The sequence below is a fragment of the Melospiza georgiana genome, chromosome 9 (assembly GCF_028018845.1).
Source record: "Melospiza georgiana isolate bMelGeo1 chromosome 9, bMelGeo1.pri, whole genome shotgun sequence".
NCBI classification, from domain to species: Eukaryota; Metazoa; Chordata; class Aves; order Passeriformes; family Passerellidae; genus Melospiza; species Melospiza georgiana.
In genome coordinates, this window is record NC_080438.1 from 29,425,899 (window position 1) to 29,445,742 (window position 19,844).

General features: G+C 44.1%; 1 protein-coding gene across 1 annotated transcript in view; it reads left to right on the forward strand.

The window, feature by feature from the left end:
• PATJ (PATJ crumbs cell polarity complex component) overlaps nt 1–19,844 on the forward strand; it is a 133,253-nt gene that overhangs the window by 94,671 nt on the left and 18,738 nt on the right. Inside the window, exons 29-33 of the mRNA XM_058029911.1 lie at nt 1,091–1,183; nt 5,176–5,247; nt 5,578–5,695; nt 6,307–6,440; nt 18,332–18,415. Coding sequence (XP_057885894.1) covers nt 1,091–1,183; nt 5,176–5,247; nt 5,578–5,695; nt 6,307–6,440; nt 18,332–18,415 — 501 coding nt within the window. The remainder of the gene's footprint in view (nt 1–1,090; nt 1,184–5,175; nt 5,248–5,577; nt 5,696–6,306; nt 6,441–18,331; nt 18,416–19,844) is intronic.

The window sequence follows — 19,844 nt, forward strand, 5'->3', positions numbered from 1 at the left end:
TTTATTATATAAAATCAACACAACCAAATATGGTGATGTTATACAGAAGTTTACATTGCTTTCTTTGGCAGCTCTTCCTCTCTTTAAATAAAGAAAAAATAGCCTTATATCTTGAAATGATATCTTCAAATATCTTTGAAATACCACATAAATATTTAACATTGTGTCTTACATGCACCCTACATGTAACTTGTCAGATCACATTAAACATCCTGGCTGGGAATGGAATATCAGGGTGCCATAGTTACCATGGATTTCTGTGTTAGTTTTCTTCAGCTCATCTCTTTATCTTATCTCTTTATCTGCAGCTTATCTCTTTGTTATATGAGAAGTGATAAACAGTAAATACACCTTAAATCAGGGTCTTGTGTTGTGCTGTGATACTGTGGGCAAGCCACCAGAAACAGAGTCTGTTAAATATTAATTGCTGTAAAGTATGTTTTTAGAAGTTTCAACCACCAGAAAGCCACAGAATGAGGGACTGTTTTGCAGCAGTGAACAGAGGTGCTTTGTCCTCTCCAGTGGTGGCCGAGACATTTGAGTTCACATTTACTCAAATGAAAAATGCCTAATGAAAATTCAGAAATAGTTTTGTTTCTGGGCCTGAAGAGTCCAGGGGAGGCCACAGGGCTGGAGCCAGGCTGGGAGAGCTGGGGGTGCTCACCTGGAGAAGGATCCAGGGGTGGCACTGGATGGGCTTTAAGCATTCCATGGTTTTCCCAAGCTGCTCAGGCTGTGTGACGGAAACTGGGACTGCTTTAACGTGCTGAGCATGGGGCAGAGGTGTAGAGAAAAGCTCTCCATACCAAGCCCACAGCTTTCACAGCTGGCAGGGATTACTCTGGCCTTCAGAGCTGCCCCTAAGGGCAGTTTTGGGAATATCTTGTGGTGGTGGGACCAAGGTCTGCCTTCCCAGACTTACATCCCTCATTCGCCCACTGGGAGGCTTTAATTGTGGATCTTTCCACCTTGTCATGCTGCCCCTTATCTAAAACATAAAACAGAAAAGGGTAAAACTGTCTGATTTTTCTGTTTAGCTGTTTTGGGGCCCAGAGCTCTGTTTAAAAGCTGTTGTCAATCCTTTCTCCAGGACCACAGTGGCACCGAACCTGCAGGTGGTGAGGAAGACCCAAGTTTGGAAGTTGTCATGAAAAGCTTGGCTGATGAGGAATCCAGCAAAGCTGTGAGTGACTTGAGGCAATGTTTAATGTTGATTAGAGTTCAGGATGTGGGGGATCACTGGGCTTGATTGGTTCTCTCTGCCTTTTTATTGGAGTGTTGCAGCACTTTTGTCAAATAATCTCCAGTACATGTAAAATCAGAATCAAACTCAGCTTTATGTACCCAGCCTGTTTTCATGAGCTGAGCACTCAGTAAAACTTGTTAAAATACCAAGATAAGAGTTTCCACATAGCAATTGGGCCCTCTCTTGGCTTCTTGTTGAGTGAGGGGATTGTGTTTCCACTCCTGCCATCCATGTGTGACAAACTTTAAAAAAAGCCTGGTCTGTAAATCATATTCTCATTTATATTTATAGCTTCATAAATTCTAAGGCCAAGATGTCTATTATCATAATCTAGTCTTGCCTCCTGAATAGCACAGCTATGGAGTTGCTCTCAGTGATTTGTGCATTAAGGCCGTAACTTGTGCTTTAATGTGGTTCTGTCAGTGTGCACTGTAATAAATACTGAACTTCTCATTGGCACAGATGGAGATTTTTGTTGTTTGATAGGTCAGGATCATGCATTATCAGGAATCTGAAAGTCCTTCAGGGTGCAGCTCTGATTTCTTCTTTTTGGACACTGTGTTAGAAATTTAAAATGGAAAACATTAAACATGACTAAGCTGGGGGTGCCTCAGAATTTGCTGAGAGAGTTTTTTGCTGCCTGCTCCAGTCTCAAGGAGTGCAGAACTTGCTGTGTGTCCTCAGCTAAGGAAACCTGACATTTCTGGGTATTTTTCCTCTTAGATGTCTTCTTCCTGCTCCATCATGTCTCTTGCAAGGAGTGTCTTGGGATTTGCAGATATAAATTGAGTATACATAATGCTCTGCAGCTAGTAAGCGTTTAATTAATGAGTCTGCAAATTCCAAGAGTTAGGAAGTGTTATGTGCTATTCAAGCATCAGAATTAATCAGCCATGGATTGATTTATGTCCCTAATGGATCACTAAAAGGTTGAGTTATTGCTGTTTGGGAGCCCAGTGCAGATTCCTCTGATGGGTTGGAATAGAAAGAAATCAGATTTTTCCCTGGATGTATTTGCAGGTATCACTCACCTGGTTTTATTGCAGCTCTTGCTCAACTTGGCACGAAATTTTAGAGGGACTGCAAGGTAATAGGAGAAATTGCTCAAAGACTGAACCAGATAAAAACACACAAAATATGTTACACAAAAGTGAACTTTTGGTGTAGGCCATGGTGCTGTGCAGCTCTTTGAGTGGTGTTAGAGGAGGGGTGAATTTAAAGGGAGAAAGAAATGGCAGCAGTCCAAGGTAGGTGTGGAGGGAAGATGCCTCTGGAACCACAGGAAACCCAGAATATATTGGCAGCAAGAAAGAAGGGAACTGTGGAGCCAGGTAAAAAGGAAGAAAAAAGAGTTGTTCCAAACAGAGCAATGGCAGAGAGGTAAGAGAAGGCAAAGGCCTGCACTTAGAAGAGTGTTATAATTCCTGTAGACCCAGCTGCTCATTCCACAACGCCTTCAGTTGGGCCAGCCCTTGGTTTAGGGGAATAAATGGATTAAAAAATAATGGCAAAAGCCAGTTTCATAATTTCAGAGCGTTCTTTCAGTCAGGATTTTAAAACAGCAAGGGGAATATTTCTGAGTGGGTCTGAGTTTTGGGAGCATGCTGATGGTTCTGGCCCAAAGGGTTTTTCTTAACTGGCTTTAAGACTTTGACTCTGCAGTGCAGCACAACAGAAATTGATGTTTTTGGGAAGGGAGATTTGTCTTGCACTCTTCTAGTGAAGCAAAAGAAAACAGTGCCTTGTTTTTCACATCATGGTGCTGCTACCAGAGCCTCAGTGCTCCTTCACCATTGTTACTTACTGAATTTCTCAGGAACATGTCAGGAGAAATCAGGAATGTGAAAGTCAACAAGTAAGATCAAGTTCGCTGAGTAAATAAAAAGTATGTGCTTATCAGCAGAGATCTCCCACAAGTATGTACAGCTCAAAGCATGGGCAGGATGTCTCACCAAGTGACAGCTGTAATAAAAGGAAAGTTAAAAAATTCACATCGTTCTCTGTTCATCTGTTGCTGATAAATTTGTCAGTCTCTCACAACATACTCTTTGTTGTCACTTCATCACTTCAAAAGCTATAAAGTTCTATAATGGACATCATTGTGGGCTTGGATGATAAGAAGGGGGAAGGAAAACAACTTTGTTTCTGAACTGGAGCCAGTGGAAGTGTGAGGCACAGTCTGTGTGTTTGTTAGCTGGGGTTTAGGTGGCCTCCTGGAAGATTCTGGGTTGAAGAAATCTGATTTTCTATAAGGTGTGCTTGGAAAAGAATTGATGGAGGGGGCTTTGAGATGCTCTTGGAAGATTTAATCTGACAAAGTGAAAATGGTTTGTGAGAATGGATTCATTTGCCTTTAAAGGTTTGAACTTGGGACAATAATCTGAATCACAGCAAACAGAAAACAAATCCTTGAAGCCCTGGCAAAGAGGAGGGGCTGTGTGAAAGTGCTTTTGAATGGACCTGAGGGGTTGAATTTGATTAAACCAGTTGGGCTGCAGGCTTTTGACAAATGCTGAGTGTATTTGGTGCTCATTTTGCTCAGGTTCCTCTAGCACAGTTAAAAGATCAGGGAGATGTGAAGGTGGTGCCTGGTGCTTGCTTGTGGTGCAAGATGAAGCCTCAGATTTTAGTCACATATCACAATGAAAAAGGGAAGTATGAAGTAATTTTTCATTGCTCATTAAAACAATCTCTCAGAAAATGACAGAGCAGTCTCCCATTCCTCCCCTGACACCTCTGATAATACAATGAGATCACCCCTTTATCTTTTTTTCCTGTTATCCTTTTGGATAATAGTTGCAGTTGCAGAGTTACAGCAAGCTTGGAGAAAAAATCAAGGGGGGAAAGAAAAGATCCTGTGGGGGTTGGAATCTTTTAGCATAATAAAACTCCAGCAAACAAGGCCAGCACTTCCAAGATGAAACAATTCTGTTTACTTTTTTTAATGCAGAAATTGTCATCTTAATTAGAAATTCTTTCTGAGATGCAGAGTAACTTTTGAATATCTGAAAAAGGTTTGAGGTAATATTTGGAAGTTGGCACTTAGTTTTTCTGCAAGCTAGGCTGTTGATCAGGGGGTTTAAATATGGGATAAGAAAAATAACTATTACTTGGATCAAAGTGAGTAGCTAAGAAGGGATGGCACTTTACCTGTCTGGAAACAGTTGTTAAAGTAGGATATAAAAATATGTTTTCATGTACTGCAAAGGTAGAGAAATAAATTAGGCTACAAGTGGAGCCAGTGATTGAAGTACCATTGCTGGAGATCTTTGTAGTGGGGCTGGAGGGTGCATTTGAAGCAGTTGCTTTATTTAGGAGAGCCAAAAAATGAGGAGGAGGAGAAAGCAGATGACTGCTGTGGGCACTGAGGGGTCCCTGCACACAGCCTGGGAATTGCTGTCCCAGCCATTCCAGAGCATCTGTGATCATCCCTGCTGTGCCCTGCATGCCCTCAGAGCTCAGGGCTGCGATTGTAATAACTGCTGATATTTTAATAACTCCTGATACTCCCTGGGCTCACAGCAGCTTTGCCTCATTTAGGGTTTGGGCTTCGGCTTTGCTTGGTGGTACAAATGGATTTACATGGAGAAATCCTAAAATCCCTGACTGGTTTGGGTTGGGAGAGACTTTAAATCCCACCCAGTGCCACCCCTGCCATGGCAGGGACACTTCCATTGTCCCAGGGTGTCCAACCTGGCCTTGGACACTGCCAGGGATGGGGCAGCCACAGCAAATCTGGGAATTCCAGCCCAGCCAGGAATTCCTTCCCAATATCCCATCCATCCCTTTGGAAGCCATTCCCTGTGTCCTGTCCCTCCAAAACATCACTGCACTTCCCTAGAACCATCATTCTGAGTTTTGGAGGGTATTTTATTGAAGCTAATGAGAGACATTTTCAATACATCTTGTTGTCTTTTTTGACTTTTTAGGATGTGAAGTGTAAAGCTGAGACACCGGTGGTGGCAGATGAGCAGGAGGCAGAGGAGCAGCTCCCAGAAAATGTATGTGTGTTCAGGAAAATGTGTGTTCATGAAAGTGTGTGTCCAGGAAAATGTCTGTGTCTTTGTGTTAACCAGCAAGGGAGGGTTCTGAGGGCTTGGTTTGGTTAAAGACTGATTGATTCTTGGGGGGAAGGGATTAACTGGGAATACATTAAAATAATTTCATTGATGGAAATGTAAAAAAATGACTGGCTCCTCTTTAAATGTGTGGGAATTGCTTGTTGTCCTCCTGTTGATTTGGAGGATTTAACGATCAACAGCTGATGACAGTGCCCTCACCACACCACGGGGACTGATGACTGATCTCTCCTGCTTCTGCTTTGCCTTTAGGTCCTCAGCCAGGTCAAGCAGCCCAAACCTTCCACGGCAGCCCCAGGGAGCTGCCAGGAGTCACCCCTGGAGCCAGCACCTCCTCACCTCCCTCCAGAGCCAGAAGCCACCAGCCGTGGTAGGAACCAGACATTTTGCCATAATATGGTGTGGTTTTACTACCCTGACCCAAAATGGGTGTTTTCATTTTGTCTTCCACATAACTTCTGCTGAAGTTTTGTTTCTTTGAACATCCCATGACCTGTTCTCAGTCATTTTATAACATGTTTGTATTTTTCTCTCCTGTCACAATTTTTGAGAGGAGATGGAGATCACAATTTTTGGAGGTGTCTTCACTTGTTTTTCTTGACTTTTACATACAAAGATGATCTTGTTTTTGATTGAAATAGTGGAATAGACAGTTTGGGACATGCTGTTCATTCCATGGTGCTGCAATATGGTTTTACCTCTCCTGAAAGGAATACCCCTTTCCATCATAATCAGAATTGCAGAGATGAAAACTGAATTAGGTGTCCTCACTGGCTTTTACTGGCAGCATTTATTCCCAGAACTGAAGTCACTCTGGTTTAGAGACTTCAGAAGTGACTCAGAGTGGCCCTTTAGTTCAATTTTATGAAGGCGAAGAGCAAAACAAAAAGCTACATCAGCTGTTGTGGCACCATTCCTTTGGTGGTTCTCATTTTCCTGCTGCGCTGTGTGACTGATTCCTTGCCCTTGTGATGTTCCCAGGTGTCTTCCCAGCTGCTCTGCCTGTGGATCCAGCCACCTGTGCCATAGTGCCAGGGCAGGAGATGACCATAGAGATCTCCAAGGGGCGCTCGGGGCTGGGGCTCAGCATCGTCGGGGGCAAGGACACTCCCCTGGTGAGTTTCTGTTATAAAATCATGTTTGATGCTGACAGAAAGAGAGAAAACGTGGAAAATAGCAATGCCCTCAATAGGTAATTGCTCTGATAAATTGTTGAGGACGGGGAGGACGAGCCAGCTATAAGCTCCAGTAAAAACTGGTGAAAAAAAAGGTGATTTTGCCTTGTGTCGCATCAGGCAATGCTCCTGTTTAAATTGTTGGTGTTTCAGTAGCTTTGCTGCTGTGGTCAGAGGCTGCAAATGTGTTTTCTTTCATGAATCAGGAGTTGGAATGGCTGAAATTAATGTTGCAGAGGTGGAGCTGTCTCAGCAAGGATAACAGCTCTGTCCTGAGAGCAGAAATGCTCAGTAGCTCTTTAAACAAACTGTGATTTATCTGCCTGCCAGCAAAAGCCCTTGCAGAACAGGGGTAAACCAAAGGTAATCTTTTATTGCTTTCTCTGCCTTTTGGCTTAATCTGCCTCCTGGATATGCTGGTTTCTGAAAAAAAAAATATCTTCAGATGAATTAAAATATATTAGTTTGAGCATGAGCTCAGCAAATTGGTGATGCTAAAGCCCATAAACCCCTCCCTGCCTCTGCTCTGGCTCTCTCCTCTCCACTTCCCATCTGAGAGACTTTGCTGCAGTGTAAGAGAAGGAAGATTGGGTTTTTAAATGTCAAATTCAGGTATTTCAGTAAAGAAGTCTCTGTTGCAGAGGTGTCTGTGCTGGGGTCTCCTAAATTCCCTGACACTGAGACTCTTTAGGGTGTGGAACTGCTCTGGTACATGCAGGTTTTACCCAAAATATCACAGTGGTGCATCATTAAGCATCAAAGTGTCAGCAGGTACAGACAGTTGCAATGTAGCAGTCTTCTTCTGGGGGAAAAAAATAAAAATAAAAAAAAATATTTGAAAGGAAAGTCAGAAGAAAATAAAGTAAAAAAAAAAAAAAAAGAAAGGAAGTCAAAAGGAAAAAGAAACTTTTCTATTGCAGAGTGTGGGCTGGATCTTTTACAGCATTGAAGCTGAAATTGGAAAAAGTTCAGGTTTTGGTCCCAGTCTCCAGTTGTGTAGAGCTGGGATAAATTCCTTTGTTTCCCATGGAGATGGAGCTGGGTTAGTGTTCACTCTTTCCAGCCTTGCACAGCTTTGTCCCCAGTCCCCCTTTTTTTGTCAAGCTCCTCAGTGTTGAGTAAATTCAAATAAGTTGCTCGGTGTTAAGTCATCTCCCTGCTTTTTCATTTAACTGGAATTTGGAAATAATACATGGCAGTCTGTCAGGTCCAATATGGTGTGTGTCTTTAATGAGGTTTTAATACAAATAAATGAAAATTGTAAATAACTGCTGTACAGAGCAGATGAGAAAAATGCAAAGGGTTTTAGTCTTTCAATTGAGTAAATGGTTTTGGTTAAGTATTATGCTTTCATTAGTTTATTCATTAAAGTGTCCTCCTAGGAGTTGATTTTAAAAGTCTGTGCACTGGAGTGCAGTAACAAACCATGGAGGGAGGGAGGCCCAACTCCCCACTTTTCAGATCCTCAACTTACCCAAAATGAGTCCCTGTTTCTTCTCATAATTCTGGATCTGCTCATTGAAAGGCAAGGAATGGTGTTTCATAGGAAACAAGGTGATTTGGGAAACCACAGCCTAACCTGGTCCTTTGCCATGTGCACAGACCCTCTCTGGGATTCTCCATCACTTCTTCCTGCTCCAAACCAGCCCCTTCTCCTCCATGGGATGTGGGATCCCAGAATCCTGGGAGAGTTTGGGTTGGAAACCTTAAAGATCCTCCAGTTGCATCCCCCTCCCATTTTTCTGTTTTCTGATCTTCTCCAAATTACTTTGATGCTTTCCTTTTTTTTTTATTCTTTTTTTTTCCCTCTTTTTTTTTTTTTTTTTTTTAATATTTTTAGTTGCCCTGGAGTCAGAAAACCTTCTGTAAAGAGTTGAAACCAAGTTCACGTGACATAATGAGCAGTAAAAGCAAATACTGCTCAGGGCTGTTGGAAAGTTCCTGTGTCTCTGAGTTTCAATGTTACAGAACAGCTCCGTGGGGCTGAGTGATGTGATGGATGTGTCTCGCTCTCTGTCATTTGGGTTCAGCTCAGTTGCACACAGGGACATCTTTTGTGTTTGAGAAAAGGCGAGATCAAAGGAGTGCATCACTCCTGGGGGTCTCGTGTGGCAGAAATTCTGTGCCCAGGATTCACTGGTTTGGTGCAGTGCGGAGGAATTAGCATGACCTGTCATTGGCTTCAGCAGAAGTGCCCACAAACCCCTGAAGGACATGAACCGCAGCTCCTGGGATCTAAAAAAGAATTTAACAGCATGAGAAAAGCCAGGGACGCTGCTCAGAACATGTAAAGTCTGAAATGGACGTGGCAAAGCCTGTAAGGGCCTCACCCGTGTTGCACTAAAATGTTCTTGATCTAAAAATGCAGAGCTGAGGGTACTCAACAGCAGTTCACAAGGGATGGGAAAGCTCTCTCAGAATATTTTATATCTTCCTGGAGCACAAGATGTGCAGGCCCAGCTTTTGGAATAATAAATCTGGCAGCCAGGGGCAGGCTGCTTGGAAATGAAATATGGAGTGCAACTTTTAAGTCATAACCTCAGGAATCTCATCAGGAATCACCAAGTAGAGACTTGAAAAATACAGCCTGTGAGCAGGGAGGTTAATTTGTCCAGGAGGTTGGAAAGTGATGTCTTAACCCCTGTGAAAGGTTTTTTGGTGAGGAGATGTCCATCCCCTGAAGCTGCAAACCCTCTCAGTGATGTATTATGAACCAGGGCTCTGCTGGAGGGATGTGCTTGCAGCAAAGCCATGGCCAAGGAAAGTTTGTCCTTGGGAGTTGTCTTCATGTTGTTGATCTTCTCTGGAGCAGCTCTATTTCATTTCCCTCTAAGTGCTGATGTTTTATAAAGTATTTTTTTTCTCTTCACTCACTTTCATTTCACCTTCCCACGTACCCCTGAGAGAACACAACACATGGCCTCTGCTTTAAAGCAATTAAAGTGCAGAGTGGAGCTGGCTGGAGCACAGGCCTTTCAGTTTGTGATTTTTATTCTTTTTTTTTTTTGGTTGTAGTCCAATCAAACTTGTAAAAGTAACCTCAGAGTGGGAATTTAAAACAAGGGGGAGGAAAAAAAAAAAGAAATGTTTTCAGAAACATCCCCAGAGTGAGGTTTGAGGCTCCCCAGGAGATTTTCATCCTAAATCCTCAGAGAACAGGGCATCAGGGGATTGTTTTAAATTGTGCTCATGCAGGTGGGATGAGGGCTGTGTCCAGAGAGGCTCTGGCTGTTGGGCAGGGTTAGATCAGCCTGGCCTTGTGGAAGGTGTCCCATGGCAGGAGATGGGCTCTGAGGTCCCTCCCAACCCAAACCAGCCCAGATTCTCTGAAATTATCACCCCAGAGTGGGTGAGTGCTGCCCACTTAACAACTTGCAATGATTTTCTGTCATCTAGAAGTGAATTTTCAGGGATTTGACTCCTGGCAGCCCATGGAAGAGGCACTGCTCTGACACAAACATTTTCTGTGCAGGGTGGGGGCCCTGCTCTGCTGCCAGCTGAATAATTCAGCGATGGTGGAGTTGATTGCTGGTGGTTATTGACTCTGCCCGGGCGATGGAGACACTCAGACATGCCAGAGGGCATGCAGCAGTTTCCAGGCTGGTTTGGGGGTGTTCCTCCAGGCAGGGCTGGAGAACCTGGCAGGGAGGAGGGCTCAGGGGCTCAGCTGGGGCTGGAAATCACTCCAGCTAATTGCTGAAGAGATATAAAAGGAGATTGCAGGGTCTGTAACTTAGGGCTCTCTGGAGGTGGAGATGGTCATTATCTCAGCCTTACATACAGAAAGGAAGAAAAATGTACTTTGTGCTGTGTGGTGTTTGTTGTAAACAACATCAAACCTCTTATGCAGGATCTTTTATACTGGCTTGTCTGCTTTGAACGTGGTAAATTTTCTTTTTGTACTTTTGCTTTCAGCTGACTTTAATAAAAAGCATTCTTAAGGCAATTAAGAAACTTTAAGGTACTCCATCTGTAAAATAAAGTGATCCACGAAGCTGGAACATTAAAAACACCAGAATATTCCTGTGCTCAGCTAACAGGAGCTGGTGAGAGCTGGGGAGCAAAAAGGTTCCCTGATCACCTGGGTGAGCCCAGAGGCTTTTCTGTGAGCTTCCTGAGGGTGGGCTGCAGTTTGACAGAAGAATATTTAGATTCATTCTGTCAGTCCAGGTGAGTCATCCCTTGAATAAACCCCATCTGTTCAGGAAGGGCAAGGGAATAATCAGGAAAACTGTGACTTGGAGCTGCAGCTGTTCAAGCCCCGGTGTTTGCCCCTGGAGCTGAGAGGGATAATTACCCTGTGAGGGCTAATTACCCTGTGAGGGCTCCGTGCTGCCAAAAGCAGGCTGCTTCTGCTCCAAAGCCAAGCCTAGAGCTCAGCTTTGTGCTCAGCTTTGTGGGGCCCTACCTGAGCACGAGGGCTCTGGGGCTGCTGTGTGTCACTGAGCTGCTCCTCCCTCGGCTGAGCTTTCCTCCCACCCTCCCCACCTCAGTTATGTTTAAATCCAGGCAGAAATATCTTTATCAGCTATAGCCAGACAGCTCTGAGTGATTGCTCGGTGCAGCGAGCACTGAGAGCGTTCTGCTGAAATGTGCTCACCTTGTAACTACAAATGAGAAGGGGGATATTGCCCTCTGGGGAGGCCCTGGCAATATGAGGGCTGTAAGATGCTGCTGCTGCCGCTGTTCAATCCCCCACACAGTGCATGAAACAGTGGGATGGGAAAGGGGAATGGCAGCCCTGGGTGTTCAATCGTGGTTTGGGTATCACAGAGGGAGAGGCAGAAATGCAACCCCTCCTAAACCCCGCACTCCTAAGCCAGAAGGGAATTTTTTAATGGCAGGGTGGTAAATGCAGTTAGCCTGAGGCTGTGAGGGGTGGCTCTGACTCCTGCCTGGGTGATGCTGAGGTGGAGCTGGTGGATCCATCATCGTTCCAGGAGGACGCTGGCTCACAGGGGCATGACAAACCCAAGCTGCTCTGTACATGAGCTGTCACAAAAGGGAATTAGGGCACTAAGTTCTGCAAATCGTGTCTTTGATGGCTCTTTGGCAAGGGTTTAGCTGATGGTAGGGCTTGCTTGAGTAGCAGGGCCTTGCTTGGAGGAGCTGCTGCCTTCCAGGAATGGAAATCAAGCATAAAATCGAGGCTGACAGTATCCAAAAGCAGCAGGACCCGTCAGGATGGGCTTCAGGAGGATCCTGGCTGCTGCTGGTGAAACCCCTGGCTCTTGGCTTCCTGGACCTCATGCATTCTTTATAACCTGTGCTGTGCTCTGTACACTGCAAACTCTCCTTTTTTTTTTTCTTTTTGGTAACTTAATAAAATAATGAGAGTGAGAGAGTTAAGGTTTTAATATGTCATTCTGTGCTTTATTATTCCCTCTAAAATGAGCATGTATACTTTTTGAAAAACTTTGGTTTGCTTTGGCATGTGATTCACAGGAACATAGCTCTTTCTATCATTCTGACTTAAGTCATATATTTTTACACTAAACATCTTATTACCTTAGTTTTATTATTTCAGAATCAAAGGAGAGCTTGCAAATGTCTATGACTGCAGAGAGAAGGAATGTTAATGAATAGTGCCATTGAATTTTCAGGTTTTAGCTTTTCTGATCTTAGAGAATATAACTGTAAGCAAAAATATTATGCAAGCTGAATAAAATTTAAATAAATAAGGACCAGATGTAACTATAGGGGCCTATAAAATGTAATACAAATACTATCCACTTCCTTAAAATAAATCTGTATTTTAGTATGAAAAATTATATTCATATTGATATTGTGGATTAATCTTTTTTATGAAAGTTGGCAAGTGAACACCACCTCTTGCAGGGGCTTGTTCTCAAATGGGAAACAGACCCTTTGCTGTGACCTTGAGCAGGGCAGGCTCTGGGTCTCGTGCGACGTGGAGCATTTCTGCATTAACACAGTAATAGGTTTTTACATTCTGCAGCCTGTTTTACTGCAGCACTGCTTGCCTGAGGATTTGGGGTGCCTGCTAATGGTTTGTGCTGGCCAGCAGTGGCAAAACCCTGCGGTGCCAGGAGGAGGAGTTTGCATGAGATAAACCCCTCTGAGGAGATGTCAGGTGCTTTGCTTGGGCCTGACCCTCACCCTCCCTTGCTGGAAAGTTATCTTACGGAGATTCCATTTGGAGCTGCAAATGGAAGATCAGAGATCATAACACTGCTGTTGTCATTTCCTCTGCCTGCAAGTAACCAGCAGCTGAGTTTATTTTAACTACTGAGAGGCTCCTGCGTGGGGTTAATTCTCCAGTGGAACTCACTGTGCAACCAGTTAATTTCTGCTTTTATCTGGGAACCAGGCTGTAAAAAATGAAATTTTTACAATTTGACTACTCTGGACAAAGTATTGAAGAAGTTGAAAAGGAAATAACCAACAGTATTGTGCTTGCCCTGGAAAAGAGATAAATCCCTGATCCTGCACTCAGCAAAACCCCTTGCAGTGTTATTACCCTCAATAATGCTAATTTAGTGTAACATTTGTAGCTATGTAGGAAATCAGTTGGAAATGTATTAGCTTGGGAAAACACAACTTGTCAACTAAATCAGAAAAACATCTTTTCCAGAGTGTGGTTTTATCTGTAGTTTACTTTCTGTCTTCCTCAGGAGAAGTGCAGAAATCTCCATTCCCTGCACCAAGTGTGTGGTTATGGTTGGTGTAGGGTTCATTCTGTGCTGGTTGTTGCAGTCCTCAGTGGGGAATGGTTCACCTCCCTTTTCCAGGTGCCTTTGGTGCTGCCCAGGTCCTGGCTGGAGCTCGGGGACTGAAACACCTCCACAAAGACAAGCCCAAAGTTCAGCTCAGTTCAAGCTGTAGGACTTGGTGTGTTCAGGGCTCTGCAGGAAATCTCTTTACCACAATCTGGACCTTCTTCCTTGTCAAATCCAGCCAGCACCGGGAATATGGAGATCTGTCTGCTCCACTTCTTTTGAAATCACCCCTTTTGCACCCTGATCCATCTTTATCACATAGTGCAACTTCATCAAAATACCCTTGGCACTTAATATTTGTGCCTCCTGTATGTCTGTGTCCTGTTCCTCCCTCACCCTCCATGCCCAGCATTCCCAGTAACATCCTGGGGGCTGATTTTCAGTGGCTTTCCAGTTGAAAGCTGCTTCTTGTCCTGCTCAAGAGCAGCTGCACAGTAGGAAAGAAACACAGGACAGACTGGTGTGACAGTGTTCACAGGGGTCCAAGGATGAGGGAAGAGACGAGGATCTGGCTCCATGTTTCAGAAAGCTGATTTATTATTTTATTATATATATTTATTATATATATTACATTAAAACTATACTAAAAGAATAGAAGAAAAGGTTTTCATCAGAAGGCTGGCTAAGAATAGAAAGGAATGATAACAAAAGCTTCTGTCTGGGACAGAGAGTCCGAGCCAGCTGACTGTGCTTGGCCATCAATTAGAAACAACCACAGAGACCAATCACAGATGCACCTGTTGCATTCCACAGCAACAGATAATCATTGTTTACATTTTGTTCCTGAGGCCTCTCAGCTTCTCAGGAGGAAAAATCCTAAGGAAAGGACTTTTTTATAAAAGTTGTCTGCGACAGACTGGCTCAGGAGCTGCAAACTTGCAGGAAACATGTGAGCAGCCCAAGCCTAAAGCCAGCAGCTTGTGAGGCTTTCTCACCATGGTTTATGCTCCTGCAGGCTTTTAAGGATCACTTGGTCAGTGATTTTCCTGAACAGGATGCTGACTTCACCACCTTCCTCCCAAAGGCTCAGCCAGGGCAGCGCTCCATGGTCCTTGCCTGGGGTCTCTGCCATACCAGTTCTTGACATTTAAGATACAAAGATTAAGCTGTCAATCTGGCTGAATTTAATGCTCAGAGTTAACATGTCTGTCTGTGCCCTTTGCTGAGGGCTGAGTGTGATATTCTTCCCCTCACGGGTCTCTGCATCGTTACAAATCAGGCAGAAAAACATCCTCGGCCTGGGGGAGGAGTTGAGATCCATCTCCCTGGGAGCTCAGGGTTCTTCCTCTCCTCAGATGAAGGGCAGTGCAGTGCAGACCATGCTGTGCACGTGGTACCAGCTTTATTTTCCAGAGGTGGGTGCTAATTTCTGTCAGGCCCCTTGCCCTCGCTATTTGTTGTTCACTCTGCACCAGCTTCGCTCTTGGAGGTGTTGACCAAGAGGCTCCATGAGCTTCTCCTGCTTCTCTGCCTTCACTTCCACAGCCAAACCCTCATTTTATGCCTCCTGTGCCTTCTCTTTGCCCCACAGCTGTGCAGTTCTCAGTCACAGCAATGCTCTGCTGGTGAGGGCTGTGCCTGTCCCACAGCTCCAGCCTGAACCCTACTGAATCCCTTCTCTTTGGTGACCACTCCTGCTTCTTGCCAGGTTTGGGGCACATCATATCCCAACCAGCTGTACTTCTGCAATATTTGGGAAATACTTGCAATATTTCTGGCTTGCAGGTGATGTTTGTGGCCATGCAGTGCTCTGTCAGTGCATTCAGTCCATTTCCTTGGGCTGCAGGCCCTTCAGCACCAACGTTTTCGAGCCCAGGATGGTCATTTCAGCAGAACAGGGAAATTCCCTTCACATCTGTGGTTTTTTCAGTGTTTTCATGGTTGGGCAGTCTCAGTTTACACCTGCCAGGGTGGACTTTGTTTAGCATGGAGAAGCACAGTTTGCATGGCCCAGCTCATATTCCGCATCCTTCCGTCCCAGACAAGAGCTGCTCAGCTCTGCATTAATTCCCCATTTGTGTAATGCTCCCAGACTGTGCTCTGTCAAAATATACCAAGATTAAAGCCCCAGTTTGTTGAATGGATTTGTAAACTTTATGAAGTATGTGCTTTCAGCAGCTGGGTATCTTTTTTTAAACAAGTGTGTTCTTGATACGGGAGTGTTTTTATTTCCCCTCCTGCACGAAGGGTTTTTGTGACTCTGCCAAGCTCCACCATGGAGAGCCATAATCTGTATGAAACTGGTGGTGAAAGGAGGTGGGGACGGATGGGGAAATCTGTCCAGAGCCACTATGAATTCACAGCCTCTAGATGAACATTGATGCCACTTTCTCTCCATCCCTCTTGACTGATTGATTTTGAGCTTTGATATCAAGCACACGTTTAATTTGAACAGGAGCTGCAGATGTCCAGAAACCAAAAGCCATCCTTTAAATAAATGTATTGTTTCAGTCATAATAGATTCTGGTTTTTTTCTGAGGGACTGAGAGGGGTGTTCCAGCTTCAATCCATGCCTGTTGATAGAGTCATTGCAGCTTGGTTAGATGGCTGGAGTATGACATTCATCACTGCATAAACTCCTTTAAAATATGGATAATGATTTAAAACATTCACTAGCATCAGTAGTTTGGTTTTAGTGATTTGTCATGGATGATCAAAACTAACAGAGTCTTATCCAGATCCCACTAGATCCAGTGGAAAAAAAATTACTTCTGGGTTAAGTGCTTTGAGCTGATCCCAGGAGTATCAGAGGAAAGAGATGTTTGCCATGCTTCATAAGCTCAGGAAAACTAAAACTGACATTTATGCCTATGGACTATTCAGAAATCTTTACTGTGCATCATGGACACGTTGCTGTGTTCTGTTTTTAATCGATTTGATAAGCCTGGTTCAGCTACACTACTTTAAAAAAAACCCTGCTTAAGAAAAACAGTGTTTTGGCACATCAACGAGATGTTTCCTTCTGCAGGGTAGGCACAGAGCGAGCAGGAATGTACCTTTTCATGCCATGTGTATTTTTACTCCTGGCTCTGGCTTCTCACACATGCAGGAACCACAGTGTAGCACTGAAGTGTTGCCTTTTCAAATAGATGATGCAGATTATCCAAGCTGATAACACTTGGTGGTTCCTGGGTCTGAGCCTTCGGTATGTGCAGTTTTACATTTAATAAAGCAGTGCTGGGAAAAGCTGCTAACTCCAGGTTGGTGGATGTTTTAAAAGCAACCACAGATGGAAAACAAACTTAAAAAAATGTGATTGAAGGGTTCTTGCTCAGAGGTTAGGAAACATGAGATTAAATCCAGTCTGGAAAGGTTTAATTTGACCATCCTGTGTACATGGCCAGTGTGCTATTCCATGGTCACACTGCCAGTTTTCTGCCAAACCTCCTGGCCATCCACTGCCTTGGTGTGAATGATGTGCCTTCACAAGCTGGTCAATATTTTGTGTTCTCTCATTGGCCACTTCTCCCAGACTAAAGTCTCTTGCACTGCTTTGGAGTAACACCATCATTTGTAAAACAAAGGTGAAAAATACCTGAACCCCAAACCAACCAACCAAAACCCGACAACAGGGAGAGGATGGACATGCCTGTGTTGCTCTATTCTGTTAGTATTTATTGCTTCAGTTACTGCAAAAAAACCCCTGCAGTTGCCAGGGGTGTGTATATATCTGTATTTTATTTTATTTTTTAATGAAACCACTCTTTTGATTTTCTTAATTACTTGCTACACAGCTCACAGTGTTTCCCCTTCATTTGTGCAGATTGAAATCTCCTTCTCCCCCATCTGGAACTCTTGTATCAGCTGTAACCCATTTGTGTTTGCAATCCCCCAGGCTTTTTTCAGGGACTGGTGTCCATGGATCAGAGGGAACCTGTGGCAGTGGTGCTGTGCTCCAGCAAGTCCCCATCATTAAATGAGCTGTAGTGGGAATAAAAGGGAATTGTGCTCTCAGTGTCGTGATCTGAGCGTTACCTGAAGGGCTTTGGAGTTTTGTTCTGGTTTTTGTCTCTGTGCTGGAAAAGGATCATGGAGCAAGGGGAGAATTGGTGATGAGAGATGTACCCAGGAGTGTTCTCCAGACTTGGAGAGCTCCAAACTTTTCCCACCCCAGCAGCAATTCCCTGCCCCTGCTCCATCCCACAGTGGGATTCCCATGCTCCAGCTTTCCTTGGGAGCTCTGTGGGAAAGCTCCTCTCTGGCTTGCTCCTGTTGGGATATTTGAGCTTGGGTTATCCAGGACCTACATGTGGAATTAAACATCACCAGGTGTTTGCCCAGAGCCAGCTCTGAGGCTGAGGGTTTGCTGGTGCTGCTGAGAGAGGAGCAGGTTTGGCACACAAACAGGAGCATCCCATCCTGCAAGCTGAAGCTCTGTAACAGGATGCTCACCTATATATATTTTTTTTTAAACAAAAAGAAAAAAAAAAGAAACAAACAAACCAGAACAATGCAAAGGGAAAGCACCAGCAAGAGAACAGTGTGTTCTTTGTAATGCTTTTTCTTTGGGGACATCTATTGCTGGCAGTAAGATTAAATCACTGAAACCTTCCCTGAAGCTACATCTGCCACTGCCTACATTTTCCAACCTCAGTAATAAACTAACATTTGCCATTGTTCCTTTCTTCTGGATTTCATTTCTTACAGATTTAACCAGTGCTATTTACCACAAGGCATTCAGCTCTTGCTTAAAGCCGAGGTCTATGCCAAGTCCCTAAAAATATTCATAGCTCCAAAGAATCTGGTTTTAAATAATATCATTAAAAGTAGACTATATTAATACTACAGTTCACACTGAGTTCATGTGCTGCTGGTGCCAATGCATAAAAATGATGGAAGAAGCTCTAGACAAGACTGCCCTGAAGTGGGGAACAAATCCTTTGTACCTTTATACCAGTTTTTGATTACAGGAGTCGCTTTCTTATCCCAAAACACTGAAAATTTGGAAAACCTGTGTTACAGTCTTGCTTCTCCTGGCTTGGAGAGCTGTGGTTTTGCCTGTGGAGCTGGTGGGGAGTGTGGGGTGGGTCATGGTGGCCAGTTTGGGGCTGATGGGGAAGCAGGGTTCATGCCTCTGCCTTCTTCCCACAGGATGCCATAGTGATCCATGAAGTTTATGAAGAAGGGGCAGCAGCCCGAGATGGCAGACTCTGGGCTGGTGATCAGATTCTGGAGGTAAATGACATTCTCTGTGTCTGTGTTTGGTTGTGGAGACTTGTTTCCAGTTCAACAGAGCTCCCTTGTAGGTTGAAGAGGATTCATTCTCAGGGCTTCTCTTCTGTCACTAAGAACGTCCTGAAAAATTCATATTTCCTTATATATTCATATAAACTGAAGGTACAAATTGAGAATACATTAAATTTAATTGAGCAAGGCAGTTCTTGAATTACATAGTTCAGCTGTCATGTCCAATAGCTTGGTATTATTCATCTCTTTAATCTTTCATTCGGAGCCCTGCTCTTCCAGCACCACTCCTGTATCTCTGCTCTGCCTGAAATCCAAATATTGAGCTGGGATAACGTGGGGTGAGCAGGAGAAGGTGGCTGGAGCATCCCTGCCAGTATCCCTGTCAGCAGCACCCACAGACTCTGAGAAACATTAGAGAGTCTCCTTTCTTTGCTTGGCACTCGAAAAAGGAGTCAGAGCTTTTCATTTTTCAGTCTTAAGGTTGTTTATTGTATTTTATTTATAAAATTCTTTCTCTTGTCTTGCTGAGGTCTGCTCAGCAAGACAGTTAGAGGCACTCTGCTTGCTTTTGGGTGGTGTTATCTCTTTATACTAAAAACTACGTGTACAATATTTACAATTACTTTTTAATACTTGTCACTTATGTTGGGCAGTGAGCTTCTATTCTAAACCAATCTAAAAGTGCCACCATCACAGCAGAAGATGGAGGCCAAGAAGAAGGAGAAAGGCTGGCCACACTTAGATTCTTCAATCTTGCTTTTTGAACCTTCATTCTAAAAACTTTAAAAATCTATTTTTTCACCCTGTGATAAATTCACTGACATTCTACTTAAACTTTCATGGCTTGTAATTCTTTATAAAAGGTTGGCAATTGTTTTTTCTAAGGGCTAAATCAAAGGCACAGGGGTCTTGGGTTCTGTGCTGAGGTCTTTGAGCCCCCTGGGCTGGGGCTTGAGTTTTCTGTGAGCATCCCTCCCTGCATCCCTGTGAGCATCCCTGCATCCCTCCCAGCTCCCCCAGGCCACACTCCATTCAGCTTAGGAATGGCTGCTGGGACTAAATGTGGTGCTTTTCCCCCAGACAAGCAGGGAAAATGTGGAGGGAAAGGGTTAAGAGAGAAATGTTGGTCTGCAAATGAAACCTGCGTCAGGCAGGGGTTCAGAGCAGCTGCTTTGCAGCTCTGCTGTCAGCTCAGGACAAATTCCCAGCATGGCCATTAAGGCCTCGGTGTGTAGGGTTAGGAAAATAGCAAGGGGTACTTGGGGAGTTGTCTTTACAGCTCTTGCACTGCAAATATTTTTGTTAGCGTGGAGGCCCAGTGTTGTTTTGGTTTTATAAATAACGGGGTATTAACAGAGCACAGTAATTAGGGGGTAAGAATGGAGCAGGTTAATTAATTCTTCTCTGGCCAAACAGG